We start from the raw sequence: 19,962 nt of genomic DNA, 5'->3' as shown, positions 1-19,962 counted from the left end.
ACAGGTGCATCCACTCATCCGGTTTTACCCGCTGAGGAGCCGAGAACGTGTCCCTGGCAACCAGCGATGGTTCAAGATTGTGGCATGGGGACATAACGTCTCCGTTCCCTCCATCAGGGAACGAGGGTTACGTACGTAACCGAGACGTTCCCTATCTGTCGGTCACTACGAGTTATGTCGTGACGACATAGGGGTCATATGGAAAGCGCCACAACCTGAACCCCGTCACGACCTTGTGCATGCAAATGTTGACAAGCTAGTGCGTGACAGACAAATGCCATGCGAAGGTCGCGACCTTCACATCGCCCCAGCGCAAATTCGCTAACCTTGGTGCCCGCAGGGACCACTGAGTACATTGCTGCTGGAGATAGCCAAGCCGCTGTTCCTTTCCCCAAGAAATCGGAAGGGATTTCGACCTTCTATGAAAGACTGCTTCAAGTCTTTCCTATTTGTTGTTACAGCTTGGCGGTAATGACGGGGAAGCGAGCCTTCCGGAGAAGGGCGCTACGGAGGCCACATCCTGCCCGAAGGGAGGTAACATGTGGAGACACTGATATGGACTGACCCAGGCCTGGGGCAGTACTACATACGACTGGACCCTGGGGCAGATCCTACCTAGGAGTAGGGAGGAGGGCTGCCAGCAGGGCCTGACAGAGCTCTGCCAAAGGGAAGACACGGGTTTACCGTGAGGGAAACCGTACCGTGGATGAATACACGTGTGGGATTACCCGAAGGGAATCAGGCCATACGGACACCTAGCCGAGTACAGGGGCTGACCGGAGACCCGGGCGAGCTAGCACCAGTACTGGGCCTGGCGTCAGACTGCTCCGCCCAGTCTGACTGCCGGGGGTGCTGGAGGTCTCCACCAGGGTTCGCCGTCCGGGGAACTGAACTGGAGGAGGAAAACAGGCGCTCGTATCCCCGGGTGAGGGGGAATGGCGCAGCAAGCGTGACACCGGCCAACTCTTCCCGCCACTTACCTGTTACCCAACACACGGGAAGAGACTGGCTCCACGCGGAGACTGTAAAATCTCACGAGGTGTTCGGTGTCGCCCAGCCCGCAGCTCTACAGCTGTCTGCCAAAGAGGCGCCGTGCGCCAACGCATAGGAGGAGGCAACACTCCGTGTGGAGTGAGCCCTCACCCCAAGGGGGCACGGCTCGCCTTGGGATTGGTACGCCAAGGCGATGGCATCCACTATCCAGTGGGCCAACCTCTGCTTGGAGACAGCCTTCCCTTTCTGCTGACCTCCGTGGCAGACAAGAGCTGCTCAGAGCTTCTGAAGCTCCGGGTGCGGTCCACGTATATGCGCAATGCTCTTACGGGACACAGCAACGCCAAGGCTGGATCTGCCTCCTCCGAAGGCAGTGCTTGCAGGTTCACCACCTGATCATGGAAGGGCGTGGTGGGAACCTTGGGCACGTATCCAGGCCGGGGTCTCAGGACAACGTGAGAGTAGTCCGGCCCGGACACAAGGCACTCTTCGCTCACCGAAAATGCTTGGAGGTCCCCGACCCTCTTGATGGAAGTGAGCGCGGTCAGGAGCGCTGTCTTAGCCGACAGGAATTTCAGCTCGACTGAGTCCAGCGGCTCAAAGGGACCCCTCTGAAGTCCCGCCAGGACGATAGAGAGGTCCCAGGAGGGCATCAGGGGTGACCTAGGCGGATTCAACCTCCTGGCACCCCTCAGGAACCTCACGATGAGATCATGCTTTCCCACGGATCGGCCGTCCACTGCGTCGTGATGGGCCGCTATAGCAGCAACATACACCTTCAAGGTGGAGGGTGACCGCCTACGCTCCAACCTTTCTTGCAGGAAAGAAAGCACTACTCCAATCGTGCATCTTCGGGGGTCTTCCCGGCGAGAAGAACACCAGTTCGCGAACAGACTCCACTTCAGAGCATAGGCTTGCCTTGTTGAAGGAGCTCTTGCCTGAGTGATGGTGTCTACCACGGCCTGTGGTAGACCACTTAAGTCTGCCGCGTCCCGTCCAGGAGCCACACATGGAGGTTCCACAGATCTGGACACGGGTGCCATATGGTGCCGAGCCCCTGAGAAAGGAGTTCCTTCCTCAGAGGGATACGCCAGGGAGGGGCTGTCGCGAGGAGAATGAGTTCCGGAAACCAGGTCCGGGTGGGCCAATACGGCGCGACCAACAGGACCTGCTCCTCGTCCTCCCTGACCTTGCACAGTGTCTGTGCGAGCAGGCTCACTGGGGGAAATGCATACTTGCGTAAAGCCCGAGGCCAGCTGTGTGCCAGTGCGTCCGTGCCGCGGGGCCCCTCGGTCAGGGAGAATATAGCTGGCAGTGGGAGGACTCGCGGGAAGCAAACAGGTCTACCTGAGCTTCCCCGAATCGACTCCAGATCAGCCGGATCGTCTCGGGATGGAGTCGCCACTCTCCGAGAAAGTGAGCTGTCGTGAGAGCGCATCGGCCGCACGATTGAGCTCCCCCGGAATGTGGACAGCGCGCCGCGACCTGAGCTGCGTGTGACTCCAGAGGAGGAGATGGCGGGCGAGCTGTGACATGCGGCGTGATCGTACACCTCCCGGCCGGTTGATGTACGACACAGCCGCAGTGTTGTCCATGCGGACCAACACATGCTTGCCTAGCAGCAGTGGCCGAAACTGCCGCAAGGCCAGATGCACTGCCAACAGCTCCAGGCAATTGATATGCCAAAGCAGTCGAGGCCCTGTCCAGAGCCCCGAGGCTGCCTGCCCGTTGCATGTAGCGCCCTAGCCCGTACTGGAGGCATCTGTTGTGACAACAACATGCCAGGACACTTGTTCTAAGGGCACCCCGGCCCGTAGAAAAGCACGGTCCGTCCAGGGGCTGAAGGAGCGGCAACACTCGCGCGTGATACTCACCCGAAGTGAACCGCGGCGCCATGCCCACCTCAGGACTCGGGAGTGCAACCAGTGCTGAAGTGGTCTCATATGAAGCAATCCGAGCGGCGTGACCGCAGCTGCGGATGCCATATGCCCCAGGAGCCTCTGAAACTGTTTCAGTGGCACCACAGTCCTGCCTCTGAAGGAACTCAGGCAGTTCAGCACTGATTGGGCGCGCTCGTCCATGAGGCGCGCCGTCCTACTCACCGAGTCTAACTCCACACCGAGAAAAGAGATTCTCTGCACAGGGGAGAGCTTGCTCCTTTCCCAGTTGACCCGAAGCCCCAACTGGCTGAGGTGCCGTAACACCAGCTCCCTGTGATCGCACAACTGCTCTCGGGACTGGGCCAGAATGAGCCAGTCGTCGAGGTAGTTGAGGACCCTGACGCCCACTTCCCGTAGCGGGGCAAGGGCGCCTTCAACGCCCTTCGTGAAGACACGGGGAGACAGGGAGAGCCCGAAGGGGAGGACCTTGTACTGCCATGCCCGACCTTCGGACGCAAACCGTAGGAACGGTCTGTGTCGCGGAAGGATCGAAACATGAAGTAAGCATCCTTCAGGTCAATCGCTGCAAACCAATCCTGGGGATTGCACCCCAGAATTGGTCGAAGACCACCGCCTTTCTTGGGTACGATGAAGTAAGGGCTGTAAAACCCCTGCCTCATCTCGGCTGGAGGGACCGGCTCGATTGCATCCTTTGCCAGGAGGACAGCAATCTCCTCGCGCAAGACAGGAACGTTCCGAGCTACCACTGAGGTCTCGAGAACGCAGCTGAACTTGGGAGGTCGCCTGGCGAACTGAATCGCATAGCCGAGTCGAATTGTGCGCGTGAGCCACCGAGACGGGCTGGGCAGCGCAAGCCACGCTTCCAGACGCCGTGCAAGGGGCTCCAACGGCACAATCGACGTACCTGCGGTGGTGCAGCGCAGAGGAGTAGGGCTGGATAGTACAGAAGGCAGCGCGTTCTGAAGCATCCTTACCGAACTCCCTAGGTCCCAAAGGGGACTGGCTAGAGGTGCGTGGGGAGGCACTGCGTCCCCGAACCGCACTCTCTTGGCCGCTGGCAAGATGGGTCGCGGGCGAGAGTGTGGAGGCAGTGCGTCGCGCACTGTCAACCCGCGAACCTGATAACCCGGGGAGAAAGGAAATTGCTCTTCTTTTGACAAAGTGGGTACCGCTGGCTTTCTTGAGCCAGCGGCGGAACAGAATGAATGATTCTCCCCCCAACCCTCCTTCGGGGGAAGGAGCGGCGCTGATCCCGCCATCTCCTGAGATAGAGCAGCTTCCCACACCTCCGGGTTGCCCGTGTCAGGGCCGTTTTATCGCCTCCTTGGACGATATCGGGGCCAGTTGGAACACGGGGGGGGGAGGGGTGGGGGGGGGGTGGGGGCGCCACGCTCCTGCAAGAGGCTCGACGCCCCAGCACAAGGCGGAGCAGCTCAAAGGGACACAGGAGGGCGCCCACGGTGACCAGCAGACTGGGGCTTGCCCTGTGGCGGAGCGGTGCATCACGCCGGGGCAAGATGTGCTGGACGGCCTCGGTCTGCTGCAGTACTGCCGAGAACTGCTGGGCACAGTCCTCGACAGTGTCGCCGAACAGTCCAGCCTGGGAGACAAGAGCGTCGAGAAAGTGTACTTTGTCGACTTCGCCCCTCTCCACAGGCTGAGCCCCAGACGGCACTCTTGGACCACAAGTGTGTGCACATCGCCTTCCCGAGGCACTGCGCTGTGACTTCCGTTGCCCGTAGGGCAAGGCCAGTCGCTGAGCGCAGCTCCTGCGTCAACCTCGGGTTGGTACTACCCTCGTGCATTTAATGCCTTGGCCTGTGTACTCGCAGGATAGCCGTGGCATGCAGGGCAGGGGCGGCCTGGCCCGCAGCACTATAAGCTTTGGCCGAGAACGGCCATCAGCCTATAGGCTTTGGACGGGAGGCGCGAACGACTCCCCTAAGTGGCGGCGTTTCGCGGGCACAAGTGCACCGCGACCGCTCTCTCCACCTGGGGAATGTCAGCGTCACCCTTAGCCGCCCCGCCATCGAGGGTAGCGAGGATGGAGGAGGCAGACGCGCCGCTTCTGGCCGTAAAAAGGGGCCGTCCACGACTTCATCAGCTCCTCGTGCACTTCCGGGAAGAAAGGAACCAGGGCAGGGCGTGGTCGCGAGCCACAGCCTCTGCCGAGGAGCCAATCATCTCACCGCGAGGGCTCAGGACTGAGAGGTGTGCACGCCTCCAGCCCGATCTCGCGGCGGCCCGGGAAAGCACGGCCGTCAACTCTGGGTCCGATTCGGCGGCGGCCGCGAACCCCGCAGCTGCGCCGAACCTTCATCCTCAGAGGACGATTGCCCATCCCCCGATGCCGCGATCGACATCTAATCCTCTATCGGCGCGCCGAATGAAACTGCTGGGCACGCCGTGAGACGGCACAGCAGAATCCTGTGAGGAGCCGCACAGAACAGCTGCTGCAGGAGGAGTGAAAGGTCCGTGGGGACTGGCCCGGCGGAAGGCTCTCACTGTAACCCTCAGATCGCCCAGAGCACTAGCCGATGGTTCTCTGCTCGTGGCAGAGAAGCCAGCGCGGGTAGTGACAGAGGGGGCCCCTCCCATCCCCGTGAGGAGAGAGAGGCGCGATCGCAGCGCTGCTATGGTTACACGCTCAATGAACGCATAAACCATCCACGAACGCAGCTTCAGCGTGCTGGAGCCCCAGACACTGAAGACAACGATCGTGGCTGTTTACGGAGGACAGGAAACGACCGCAACCAAGAGGACACGGCCGGAACAGCGTCTTTAAAAAGACGTGAACCGACCATGATTTGCTCTTTTAGGAAATTTGCTCTTTCAGTTGAAGTGCCCAGGGGAATCGCTGCAGACAGGACACCGCTGTTCGCACCGTAACGCCAACCAGAACAGCTTCCAGACAGATGATGAATGGCTTTGTGGAGATCAACACGTTCATCCACTCGGCTCCGAAGCAAAAATCGGATGAGTGGATGCACCTGTCGCCCTTTTATACCCGTATGCACGGGGAGTGGCTCAGGTATGCAAAATCCACTAGCCAATTTCATTGGCGTTTTCTCTTAAGTCAGAGATGATTGGGGCTTCCAAGTAAATCCCCTATGTCGTCACGACATAACTCGTAGTGACCGACAGATAGGGAACTTATGTTCATTATTGTTTTCTTTTCTTTTAAATGTTATTATTTATGTTGAGTGTGCTATAAGTAATATTTGTGTGATTTACCGGAAGCGGTCAGCGTGTCCTCCAGCTGTTGTTTGGTTTGTTGGCACTGCTGCCAGACACTGCTCCAGCGCTGCAGCTCCCGCTCACAGTTCAGCTCCAGCACCGTCTGGTTGAGCGCGCTGAAGTTCTCCAGAGAAAACTTTGTGGCCTCGCTGTGATAGTCCTGCAGGACCTGCAGCACAGCGGGCGTCAGCCCGAGCGCGTCTCCGTCCAGCCTCAGCTGACAGAAATACTCCTGACAGTGCAGCATCCACTGCTTCGCCTGCGGGACACACAGTTCAACACATTATCAGAGGAGGCTGTTTTCATTTTTGCATCGGCTGATATGTTTTTCTGTCTTTCTGACGCGTTTCAGAGGGATATTTACGGAGACTGAGACGACTGAAAGCCTGTTTATTTTCTTTATTTTACAAAAGCACAAAGTTTTGTTGATATGGTGAGCATACACAAATAAAAGTAGACCCTTTTACAGATTCAAGTAATCTATTACTTTTATGTATCCAATCAAAAACGCGGAGCATTTTAAGTTCTTTTCACTGTCATCTAGAAAATATGCAGTTTTTGCCGACCCCAGGCGATTAAAATTACTAATTAGGATTTATTTTTACATTTTCAGTTTTCTTTTTTATTTAGTTTAATTTTAAGCGATTGTCATTTTCTGCTTTTGTTAATTTTTATTTTTGTTTAATACTATTTAGGTTTAATGTATTCTTATTCCAGTTTTAGTTTATAGTTCCCAAGCATAAATTAGTGTTATTTTAATATCATTGATATACTATTATAGTGTAAGAATTCAAATTACATTTTCTGTTATCATTTTAATTTAAAATTAAATAATTATTATTTTATTTCAGTTAATGTTTATTTTAAATGGTAGTAGTAGTATATATTTATTTAATGCCATGTCAGCATCTTAGGCTATTTTCATGGCAAAAACAATAAAAAAATATACAAGTATAACAAATACAATAAAAACCAGCAAACAAACACACACAAGTTATATTACACAAGAGTTTATTAACATATGATACAAATTCTAAAACTTTTTCTGGCAAAATTGTACTAAATAACTCTTTAAGTGAGTTCACTTCATAAAAGAGTTTTCTACATGCATTACAAGAGTCAAATAAAATATGTTTGACAGAAAGAGGAATCTTGCAAAGCATGCATTGAGTTATAAAATTAAATTTGGAATAATTTTTTTTTAATCAAGTTCAAATGATTACTTTTTTTAATTAAGATAAAAAAGAGAGTATAAAAAAGATACAAAATTATTTAATAAATATTATGTAAAACAAATATACATATGAATCGGTGTGCTTGTGTTATCTTTCAATTCGATATTACTCCTATATCAGTCAACCACTAATTATGATGTCAATAGTTGATATGAAGCAGCTAACTAGACATAAAGCAATCAAAACCCTCGTTACCGATTCGTAGAACTCGTAGAGGTTGAGTAGGACGTCCAGCTCGTGTTTGCGGGTTTCGCTGCGCTGCAGGACGGAGCTGATGTGCTCTTTGACCTCCAGAAGAGCTGGACCTGCTTTAGACTCGCTCAGTAAATCTGCTGCTTTCTTCTGCTGTTCCTACAGGAGCAACATCAACACCAAGAGATCGAGTTAGTCTTTCAGATGACCACTCATCCAAAGAGACTTCACACTCTTTAATATGATTCCCTACAGACTCCATTTATTTTTTCATTTGGTTTTATGAAACTTTTCTAGATTTTTTATATAAAAAAACGTAACAGTTACATAACAACACATAAGAAATTAAGTAAATAAATAAAACTGAAAAATAGTTTTAAAAAGTAAAAATAAAATAAACGAAAGTGGGAAATGTGGATTTTGTTTTTTTTGTGGTTTCAGTTTAATGATAATAAAAAACATAAAACAATAATAATTACTACTACTACTAATAATAATAAATTAAGAAATATATTACATATGTAATAATGCTATTCTGTAAAATATTTTTTTTTATCTAATAATAATAATAGTAATCAATGAAGAAATATAATACATTTACAATAATACTATAAAATAAAAAAAATGTATTTAATAAAAAAACATAATAACAACAATAATAATACATGAAGATATATTAGTAATACTGTATATAACAATGCAGTACTGCAAAAAAAATAATATTTATTTAATAATAATCAATGAAGATATATAAAATAAAATAAAATATGTGTTATGTTTATCTATTATACATAATATTATATATAATATATAAACATTTCATGTTTAGTATATTTATTTTGCTGTCCTCCAGTGTGTTTATATTTTCCATGTAAACTGTAATTATCAATATTTGTGTCTTATGTCACTTTAGCAAAAATGGTTCAGCTTTGCTGTTGCTGAGACTGAAAGCTGTTCTTGAACTAATATCATTTCACCAAGTGCATCCTGGGAGAGTAACACGACAGTTCTGTTTGATCTCTGTGTGATTTCTCAAAGCACTTACGCTGGACTCCTCCATGAACTGGGCCAGACTCTGTCTCATGTCCTGAATGGAGCTCAGAGAGAGACTGTAGGAGTCCAGAGGAGCCAAATGCTTCTCACTCTCCACATAAAACCACCTCTTAACCTGAGGACAGACACGTTATCAGCACACAGCCTCTCCAATAATCAAGTATTATTTAGAAGAAAAAAAAATCATGCATATAAACATTTGCATGTTCATGGTTCTCTGTAATTGGTTATGGTCACATGACATGCAGGTAAACAAATCAAATATTTCATTTTTTCAGTAAGTGTTTTATTTTGATTCATTTTAATATTATTAGTTTTAATTTAACATTTTTATGATTTAATTTATCATTAGCTTTTCACCCTGTAGTTCCTTCACAAACCCAGTTTGGGAAACCTTGACATAATGTTTAATGCACTTCATGTTGTTGATAACAATAAATGGAATTTATTTTCTTACTCTTTGTATTTTTATATCAATATGGAACAAGATTATCCTATTTAAATCAATGTGAAAAATGCGACAGGTCAAAAGTAATCTAAAAGTAATCTGATTATATTACCTAAAATGTGTAATGTAATGAATTATGTTACAAACCACAATTTTTGCCATGTAATTTAATGGATTACAATTTGTAAGTAATCTACCCAGCAATGCATGCTACCCTATTAATAGTTAACATGGGATGTGTTTTCTGCTCAAAAACTGAGATCTAAAAGCACAAACCCCTGAGTGATTTGACTGCATAATCAAAATGCCTTATTGTCCACATTAAGATCTTTAAAATGCCTATAGAGAAAGTGATTGGGAAAGATGGCGTCTCTCACCTCCTGGTGTCTCTCCTGTAAGACACGCAGCTCTAGGAGCTTCTCCAGCTGCTGCAGGGATTTATTAGACAGAATGACCAGTTTATGAACCTCTTCATCCACCTGGTTATACAGCGCACTGACCAGATCCACAGCGTCCCTGCATACGACACAACAGCTCCGGTCAAACACTACACAACTAAACTGCATCAGTGCTTTTAAACATTATTATGTGACCTCTTATTTTATTCATGCAGCAAAAATTAAAACTTTCTCAAGGTTGCATGAAGGAGCGTCACTTTTTCTTCTACATTCATGTACTATACTATTCCTATTGAAATTAATGTACATCCCTTTAAAAATCTACAAAATAAAATTAATAATAATTGAATAATTCCATTAAAAAATTCTAATAAAAAAAATCTAAATTATACATTTCTTGAGAGGCAATAAGACTTTATTATGTACAAAAACAATGTACCAATGAGGTAATAAAAATGAACTTCAATAACATTTCAGATAATTTTGCTTACAGTCATCAGCACCCTTGGTTAATATGATCAAAGAAGGCTGTGGAAATGAATCTGTATTGTTAATCCTTTTGATCTTTTATTTTAAAAAATCACAAAAATCTAACCTTTCATTGGATAATAAGAATTTAAAATGGGGGAAATATCATATAATATAAGTGTTTTTCTCAAATACACGTTGGACACAATTATTGGCACCCCTAGAAATTCTTATGAGTAAAATATCTCTGAAGTATATTCCCATTCATATTCACAATTTTGAGCACTCCAGGGTGATTATGAACAGGAAATTATCCAGCCATGGCTTCCTGTTTCACAGAAATATAAATAGGAGGGAAAATAAAGCCCAAATTCCCTTAATCATCCATCACAATGAGAAAAACCAAAGAATATACACTCACCTAAAGGATTATTAGGAACACCTGTTCAATTTCTCATTAATGCAATTATCTAATCAACCAATCACATGGCAGTTGCTTCAATGCATTTAGGGGTGTGGTCCTGGTCAAGACAATCTCCTGAACTCCAAACTGAATGTCAGAATGGGAAAGAAAGGTGATTTAAGCAATTTTGAGCGTGGCATAGTTGTTGGTGCCAGACGGGCCGGTCTGAGTATTTCACAATCTGCTCAGTTACTGGGATTTTCAGGCACAACCATTTCTAGGGTTTACAAAGAATGGTGTGAAAAGGGAAAAACATCCAGTATGCGGCAGTCCTGTGGGCGAAAATGCCTTGTTGATGCTAGAGGTCAGAGGAGAATGGGCTGACTGATTCAAGCTGATAGAAGAGCAACTTTGACTGAAATAACCACTCGTTACAACCGAGGTATGCAGCAAAGCATTTGTGAAGCCACAACACGCACAACCTTGAGGCGGATGGGATACAACAGCAGAAGACCCCACCGGGTACCACTCATCTCCACTACAAATAGGAAAAAGAGGCTACAATTTGCACGAGCTCACCAAAATTGGACGGTTGAAGACTGGAAAAATGTTGCCTGGTCTGATGAGTCTCGATTTCTGTTGAGACATTCAGATGGTAGAGTCAGAATTTGGCGTAAACAGACTGAGAACATGGATCCATCATGCCTTGTTACCACTGTGCAGGCTGGTGGTGGTGGTGTAATGGTGTGGGGGATGTTTTCTTGGCACACTTTAGGCCTACCTGAGCATTGTTTCTGACCATGTCCATCCCTTTATGACCACCATGTACCCATCCTCTGATGGCTACTTCCAGCAGGATAATGCACCATGTCACAAAGCTCGAATCATTTCAAATTGGTTTCTTGAACATGACAATGAGTTTACTGTACTAAAATGGCCCCCACAGTCACCAGATCTCAACCCAATAGAGCATCTTTGGGATGTGGTGGAACGGGAGCTTCGTGCCCTGGATGTGCATCCCACAAATCTCCATCAACTGCAAGATGCTATCCTATCAATATGGGCCAACATTTCTAAAGAATGCTTTCAGCACCTTGTTGAATCAATGCCACGTAGAATTAAGGCAGTTCTGAAGGCGAAAGGGGGTCAAACACAGTATTAGTATGGTGTTCCTAATAATCCTTTAGGTGAGTGTATTTCTGATGTGCAGCAAAAGAGCTTCACAAATTAGTGAAGTGGCTTTAAGAAAAGAGCTAGAGCAGTGAAAATCCCCATTTCCACCATCAGAGCAATAATTAAGAATTTCCAATCAACATAAAATGTTACGAATCTGCCTGGAAGAGGACGTGTGTCTATATCGTCCTAATGCACGGTCAGGAGGAGAGTTTGAGTGGCTAAAGACTCTCCAAGGACCACAGCTGGAGAACTGCAGAAAATAGTTGAGTCTCGGGGTCAGAAAACCTTTCAAACAGCACCTACATCAGCACATGTTGTTTGGGAGGGTTTCAAGAACAATTCTCCTCACTCATCCAAAAACAATCTCCAGCATATTCAGTTATCAGACACGACTGGAACTTCAAATGGGACTGGCTTCTATGGTCAGATGAAACTAAAAAATGAGCTTTTTAGCATCAAACACTCAAGATGGGTTTGGTGAACACAGGGATAAAAAGTACCCCATGTGTACAATGAAATATACTGCTGTATTTTTGATGTTGTGGGCCTATATTTCTGCTGGAGGTCCTGGACATCTTGTTTAGACACATGGCATCATGGATTCTATCAAATACCAACAGATAAAAAATCAATAAGTGACTGACTCTGTTAGAAATCTTATAATGGGCCATGTTTGGATCTTCCAACCGGACAATAATCCAAACACAAACCTCAAAAACAACACAAAAATGGGTCACTGAGCACAAAACCAAGCTTCTGCTGGCCATTCCAGTCCTCTGACCTGAACCCTGTAGAAAATGAGTGAGGTGAACTGAAGAGAAGAAGCTGTGAATCTGAAGGATCTGGAGTGATTCTGGATGAAGGAATGGTCTATGATCTCTTGTCAGGTGTTCTCTAACCTCATCAGGTATTATAGGAGAAACATGTAGAGCTGTTAAACTGGCAAATGGAGGTTTCAAAAAGTATATTTGAGAAAAACATTTATTTCATAATGATATTTCCCCCCATTTTAAATTCTTATTATCTAATGAAAGGTTGGATTTTTGTGAATGTTTTAGATAAAAGATCAAAGAGATTAACAATACAGATTCATTTTCACAGCCTTCTTTGATCATATTCACCAAGGGTGCCGATATTTTTGGCCATGACTGTATGTATATTGCTTTAAGGGTATATTTTCACTTGAAAACACGACAAAGACACTTTTTATGCAGACTTTAAGTGTCATTTAGGTTGAATTAAAGCAGATGGATAACATGTATATGCATGACCGAATTAAACCTGCCATTTTATTGACAGGACCGTTTTGAAAAAATAAATAAATAAATAAAATAAATAATAATAATAATTGTGTCATATTTTCCCATTAAAATCATGTAAATGTCCTTAAAAATATAAATTATAAATTAAAAAATATATAAATGATACATTTCTTGAGAAGCAAAATGAAGTTACTTAAATGAAGTGGATCTGTCTCACATTTTTACTTAAAACAAGAAAAAAACAATATATAAAAATAAACGTGAATAGCATTTAAGATCATTTTGCTTAAATGTATATGGTTTTAATAGTGTTAAAAATATAAATGATGTATTTCTTGAAAAGCAAAACTGTTTACAATAAGACTATAAGTTTTGTCTTTGTCTTGTTTTCAGGGTGTTTGGATATTTTCACCAAAGTAGAACTATTTATGCAGTGTTTAGTGTCATTAAAGCAGATGGATGACGTGTATGACATGATTAAACCCGACAGTGACTGACAGGGGTGTTTTGATGGCGTGTGTGCATGTAATTAATGACACAGGGCTGGCGTAAATAAACTAAAGTCAGTGCTATACAGGCTTTTTAAAGAAAGGAAAAATAATGAGAGCTCATTTAATTGAGTCAGACAAGCTTTTCTACTCAATATAAGCATCTGTGAGTCCTCTGATAAAGGCAGTACTGTACCTGTAGTGCTCATTTTCACACATCTCCTCTTTCCGGATACGGGCCAGAAAGGTGCCGCCCTCCAGCCGCAGGTGGTTGAGTTCGGTGTCGTCCAGAACGCTCTTCATGAGACTCTTCTGCTGGCTGATGACCTCTGACACCTCCTGCAGGAGCACAGACCATCAATACTGATTACTGTCAGACTTTGACAGAAAACACCGGCATCTAACAATGCCTTGGGAAAAAACAGTTAATCTGAAAAAATAAAGCACATTCATAAATGTAAATAGTTAATAAAACAGTTATTGAATAAGCATGTGTCCTAAACTCCCGAATCAATAGTGTCTCATATTTTAGAGCAGTCAATGCAATTTATGAAAGATATCAATTAAATCTTTATGTGTGTGAAAAAAATCAGATGTAACCCCTTTTGCACACGTTAACAGTTTCATAAGTAACTGTAATTTAGTTACACATATTTCTCAGTAACTGTAACTATTACAGTTACATTTATTTTGTAATTAAATTACGCAATTTAGTTACATGTAACTAGTTACTCCCCAACACTGTTTATAACACGTGGTTTAAATATTTCCACACATGCTAGCATAACCAAATTTACGGTATTGATATAGAGGAAAAAAGTGCAAAAAAAGACATTCATTTTACCATAGCAAAAGTAAATTTCTGATTTTTCATCTCAGTTTTAATATGAGTTCATTGTAAAACTCCAAAATTACATTATTTTTAATTCTTAAAAAAACACAATTATTTTATTTGAAAAAGTTAATCATTTTATTTTATTGACAAAATATTTGAGTTTGTTTTGTATATTTTTTTCATTAGATCAGATAACATTTTAAGAGGTCATATGATCATGTTACAGTGTGCTCCTCAGATGTTACAATGTTCCCCACCGACGGTCATGTTGTCACATTTCACTTCAACTCTTTTGGGGTAAATTAAGAAAAACGTATATACTGTAATTATGAAACAAAGCCATATGTTTGTACTAGACATGTGTGAAATTAATGTGGATAAAAAATTATACTCTGAATTCAGGCAACCGTTGCTGAGCTTGGATTGGTCAGTAACATTCTGAAGGCGGGGCTTAGCAAAGGGAATGCCACTAAACAAGGCCATTTAAATCATTTTCAATGATGCTGCAGAGAATGATCAGAAAGTCAATCAGTTTTGGTTGTCAGAATTACCTCAGACGCCTCCAGGCTGCCGATGTTGTTCAGTGTCTCGATGGAGCTCTGGAGGGAAGCGATGGCAGCGCTGCAGCTTGCGGCAAACGCTTCGATTTTCTGTCCGCGGATTTAAAAAAAAGAAACTTCAGCACATTTTTTTTTTTTTTTTTGCATTTTAAGTGTAATTTACCATAAAAAATACAGACTTTTTGAGCTTTATAACTGTTAAAGTGATACCTAATTATCTGCATCTTTAGGACTATACTGTATGTCACATGTTCTTTCCTATTTTGTCAAGTTCAGAGGTTTTGTTTAGGAATTATAGGCTTTTATTTGGTATATTTGGTCACGTCCATATTTGACATAATCATCATAGCCATCCAAAAACTAAATTTCTGCTTTTTTTTTGGTAGGTTAATTATTGATCTAGGGATCAGAGATTAGCACTACACTGGTTTTGTTGACACTGATGAAAAAACTAGGACTAGTTCGCAAAAGTAGTTTTTTTATTTTTTTGTCTGTTCAATCAGTTTTAGGGCAAAATAACAATAATAAGATAATAAAATCTAAATAATAATAAAATTTGCTTTGTGCTTGAACCCCTAATGAATAAAAAAAAACTATATATATACATATAAACAGTGGTGTGAAAAAGTGTTGGCCCCCTTCCTGATTTTTTTGCATGTTTGTCACACTTTAATATTTCAGATCATCAAACAAATTTAAATATTAAAGATAACAAGTAAACACAACATGCAGTTTTTTAATGAAGTTATTTATTATGAAGGGAAAACAAAATCCAAACCCACTTGGCCCTGTGTGAAAAAGTGCTTGCCCCCTAAACCTAATAACTGGTTGGGCCACCCTTAGCAGCAACAACTGCAATCAAGCGTTTGTGATAACTTGCAATGAGTCCGTTACAGCGCTGTGGAGGAGTTTTGGCCACTCATCTTGACAGAATTGTTGTAATTCAGCCACATTGGAGGGTTTTCGAGCATGAACCGCCTTTTTAAGGTCATGCCACAGCATCTCAATAGGATTCAGGTCAGGACTTTGACTAGGCCACTCCAAAGTCTTCATTTTGTTTTTCTTCAGCCATTCAGAGGTGGATTTGCTGGTGTGTTTTGGATCATTGTCCTGCTGCAGAACCCAAGTTCGCTTCAGCTTGAGGTCACGAACAGATGGCCGGACATTGTCCTTCAGGATTTTTTGGTAGACAGCTGAATTCATGGTTCATTTATCACAGCAAGTCTTCCAGGTCCTGAAGCAGCAAAACAGCCCCAGACCATCACACTACCACCAACATATTTTACTGTTGGTATGATGTTCTTTTTCTGAAATGCTGTGTTACTTTTACGCCAGATGTAATGGGACACACACCTTCCAAAAAGTTAAACTTTTGTCTCGTCAGTCCACAGAGTATTTTCCCAAAAGTCTTGGGGATCATCAAGATGTTTTCTGGCAAAACTGAGACGAGTCTTTATGTTCTTTTTGCTCAGCAGTGGTTTTCGTCTTGGGACTCTGCCATGCAGGCCATTTTTGCCCCGTCTCTTTCTTATGCTGGAGTCATGAACACTGACCTTAACTGAGGCAAGTGAGGCCTGCAGTTCTTTAGATGTTGTTGTGGGGTCTTCTGTGACCTCTTGGATGAGTTGTCGCTGTGCTCTTGGGGTAATTTGGGTCGGCCGGCCACTCCTGGGAAGGTTCACCACTGTTCCATGTTTTCTCCATTTGTGGATAATGGCTCTCACTGTGGTTCGCTGGAGTCCCAAAGCTTTAGAAATGGCTTTATAACCTTTTCCAGACTGATAGATCTCAATTACTTTCTTTCTCATTTGTTCCTGAATTTCTTTGGATCTCAACATGATGTGTAGCTATTGAGGATCTTTTGGTCTACTTCACTTTGTCAGGCAGGTCCTATTTAAGTGATTTCTTGATTGTGAACAGGTGTGGCAGTAATCAGGCCTGGGTGTGGCTAGAGAAACTGAACTCAGGTGTGATAAACACAGTTATGTTTTAACACTTTTTCACACAGGGCCATGTGGGGTTGGATTTTGTTTTCCCTTCATAAAAAAAATCTTAATTTAAAAACTGCATGTTGTGTTTACTTGTGTTATCTTTGATTAATATTTAAATTTGTTTGATGATCTGAAACATTAAAGTGCGACAAACATGCAAAAAAATTAAAAATCAGGAAGGGGGCCAACACTTTTTCACACCACTGTATACACATACACACACACACACACACACACACACACACACACACACATACATACATACATGTATTTAAGAAATATATGTAATATATATTTATTTAATATAAAACATATATAAATGTAAATATATATACTATATACTGTATATTTCTCAAATATATACATGTGTGTTTATTTATATATACATATAAATATACACAGTACACACTTTTATATTAATCGTGATTAATCAATTTGACAGCCCTAATATGTTGTTAAATTATTGAAATATCAAATGAAACCCTCAGAGGGACTTATAGTGAAAGGGGCTGGTGAATCCCTGCTCTGTGCACCTGTCTGAAGTGGATGTAGTGGCTGTGCTCGTATGGGAAGGAGCCGTCAAAGTCTCTGGTGAGCTGCGACGAGTCGATGTGCTTCTGCAGAGCTCTCAGAGATGTCAGGACTTCACACTGCACCAGAACAGAGAGGAGGAGAAACGTTTCACAGAAACACGCTCCGATACAAACCGAGACATAGAGAAGCACAGACAGTCATTTACTCACAGGAACTGAAACGTCTCTGTCCACTTTCACTGCCGCCGCGTCTCTGTCCACCAGAATCAAAACGGAGTAAAGTGCATTGGGTATGAGAGTCTGGCAGGACAGAAGAAATCAAAGAGCATTAATAAATCAAAACATAAAATCATAAAGTGTACATTTCAATAATTTAACACTACATTTGCATGTTTACAGTCCTCTGGTGTTAGGTCACGTGGCATGCAGGTAATCTAATAAATGATGCTGAAGTGTTTTAAAAGTGTTTAATTTGGACTGTCTTAAATATTTATTATTATGATTTTATGATTTAATTTTTTTATTTTCTTCAACTCACAAAGCCTGTGGTTTTGAAAGCCCTGGTTTAGATCATTTATTGTACAGACTAACAATAGAGGGGGGAAAACATGGATGATTACAAAGACTAAGCTGATTAAATCAGGGATTGACAGGGATTTGTTTGATTTTATTTTTTTCATTAATATTTAATACAGTTAATATTTCACAAATTTTTCCCCCATGTTTTTTTATTGATTTTAAACACAGAATAGAGTGTACACAGAAACAGAAAGCAATGATAGATATTCCACTAATATAACAAAACATTCACATGTTCATGGGATAATGTTGATATGATATGCAGGTAAACAAAATATTTCATCTTTTTTATGAAGTGTTTTATCTTGATGGTTTTATTTGAGTTAGTTATTTATTTTATTTTACATTTATTTTACATTTTTATGATTGAATTAATTGTTAGCAAGTATTTTATTTTTAATGGTCTTTATTTTAAATTATTAATTTATTTTAATTTAGCATTTTTATAATTGAATTAATTATTAATTTTTAATTTACAAATTAATTATTTCTTTTAATTTTACATTTGTAGGATTTAATTTTTAGTAACTATTTAATTTTGATAGTTTTTATTCATTTTTATTTGATTGTTTTTTTATCAACTCACAGACTCACGTGGAAACCCTGGTTTAGGTCATTTATTGTACAGACTTAACACTGGGGAAAAACAAACAAAACAAAGCTACTGTATGCATGCATGATTACAGCGACTAGAGTTTAGATCGTTTATTGAATGTAATAGTGCTAATAAGAGCATATTTAAGTTAGAAACACTTCTTTCATATTTTGCGTGTTGGGACTGATCATTTTCTCGTGAGCGTGTTTTTTTAGAGACGTGCTCACACAGGCCTCGTCTCAAACCCCGAGGACAGACTTTCCTTCAGATGTTTGACATGAACCATGCACGCGACAATTAACATGCTTTACACTCAAAACAGCAGTGTGTGAGCACAGATGCTTTCAGACATCGCTGCGTCCTAAAACGTGTCGAATCTTTGAGAGAAACAGAGTTTGTGATGTTTCTGGCTTCAGTGAGCAAATCTGTGACAGACAGATTAATATCTAAATTCTGATTTTACATAACTGTGTCTAAGTCTAAACCACTTCTTTGTGATTAACTGGAGTGACTGACTGACAACCAAACCAGAAACTGATTAAATATAATCATATATAAAACTTATTTAAACATTTTTTAAATAAATGTATTATTTGCAAAAAGATCAAATTGATACTTCACAAACAAATAGTAACAAATAACTAAATCAGACACTGATCCCAGTCATTAAAAACTAAAGCTAAACTAAAACTGAAACCAAAATTAAAAGCATTAAAAAACAAAAATATAACTCCTTTCATTTCAGCTAGTCGACAAGGCAACTTTTCCCATTTTAATTTAGTTTTAACTTGATGTTTAAAAAAAACAAACTAAAACTAAAACTTAAATATAAATAAATCAAAACTATATGTAAATATATACATTTAAATACTACTAAGAATCACAAAAACATACAAAAATGACTACAACTTTGAAGGTAATAATAGAAAATATAAAAAAAATCTGTAATAACCAGTGATGCAAACTACTCAACTTTTTGGAAAAATTATTAATTTTGAATTGGACAAATAGGATTGATGTAATTGAATGTGAAGAGACAAGAAGCATTTTTCAGTTTTGTGTTTTCAACATATTAGGCATATGAATAAGAGTGAATGTGTGCATATATTAAAATTAAAATATTGTAAAATATTTGTATATTTTATAATTATTATAGATTATAATATTTTTATATATGATAAATATTTTAAATTATAAAACATATTTTAAAACATTTTAGAGTTATTTGCAAAAACAGGTTTTCTTTTTAAATTTATTTATTTTATTTATTTATTTTTTATTTTTCAAAAATCATGTTTTTCATTGTGTTTTATTGTGATAGCTGTATTTTTTATTATTATTATCAGCTGCAGTTTGATTGAGATTAATTGGAATGCACAATGAAAAACATGAGTTTTGAAAATTCTTAAAAACAGAGTTTTTTGCAAATAAACTAGTATTTGCAAACAAGTCAAATTGATTTAACTTTACAGCAAAACGGACAAAAGTTATTTCTTTTCCACTTAATTCCTTTAAATACACTGAAAAATAAAGTTGCTTAAAAGTTTCTTCACCGTGATGCCAGAGAAGAACCATTTTTGGTTTCAAAAAGAACCATTCAGTCAAAGGTTCTTTA

General features: G+C 41.8%; 2 protein-coding genes across 2 annotated transcripts in view; both read right to left on the bottom strand.

Moving 5' to 3' along the window:
* ifnlr1 (interferon lambda receptor 1) overlaps positions 1-19,962 on the bottom strand; it is a 676,379-nt gene that overhangs the window by 263,324 nt on the left and 393,093 nt on the right. The window lies entirely within an intron of this gene.
* The window catches only part of LOC306877529 (pleckstrin homology domain-containing family G member 4B-like), a 64,952-nt gene that overhangs the window by 22,817 nt on the left and 22,173 nt on the right, over positions 1-19,962 (bottom strand). Inside the window, exons 7-14 of the mRNA XM_079429336.1 lie at positions 17,384-17,473; positions 17,174-17,290; positions 14,641-14,739; positions 13,451-13,593; positions 9,437-9,575; positions 8,604-8,726; positions 7,562-7,717; positions 6,129-6,390 (exon numbers count right to left, since the gene is read on the bottom strand). Of these exons, the coding sequence (XP_079285462.1) occupies positions 6,129-6,390; positions 7,562-7,717; positions 8,604-8,726; positions 9,437-9,575; positions 13,451-13,593; positions 14,641-14,739; positions 17,174-17,290; positions 17,384-17,473 (1,129 nt within the window). The remainder of the gene's footprint in view (positions 1-6,128; positions 6,391-7,561; positions 7,718-8,603; positions 8,727-9,436; positions 9,576-13,450; positions 13,594-14,640; positions 14,740-17,173; positions 17,291-17,383; positions 17,474-19,962) is intronic.

This window comes from Barbus barbus, assembly GCF_936440315.1.
Source record: "Barbus barbus genome assembly, chromosome: 12".
NCBI lineage: Eukaryota > Metazoa > Chordata > Actinopteri > Cypriniformes > Cyprinidae > Barbus > Barbus barbus.
Note: the sequence above shows the minus strand (reverse complement) of the source record. Positions and strands in the feature narration are given on the sequence as shown.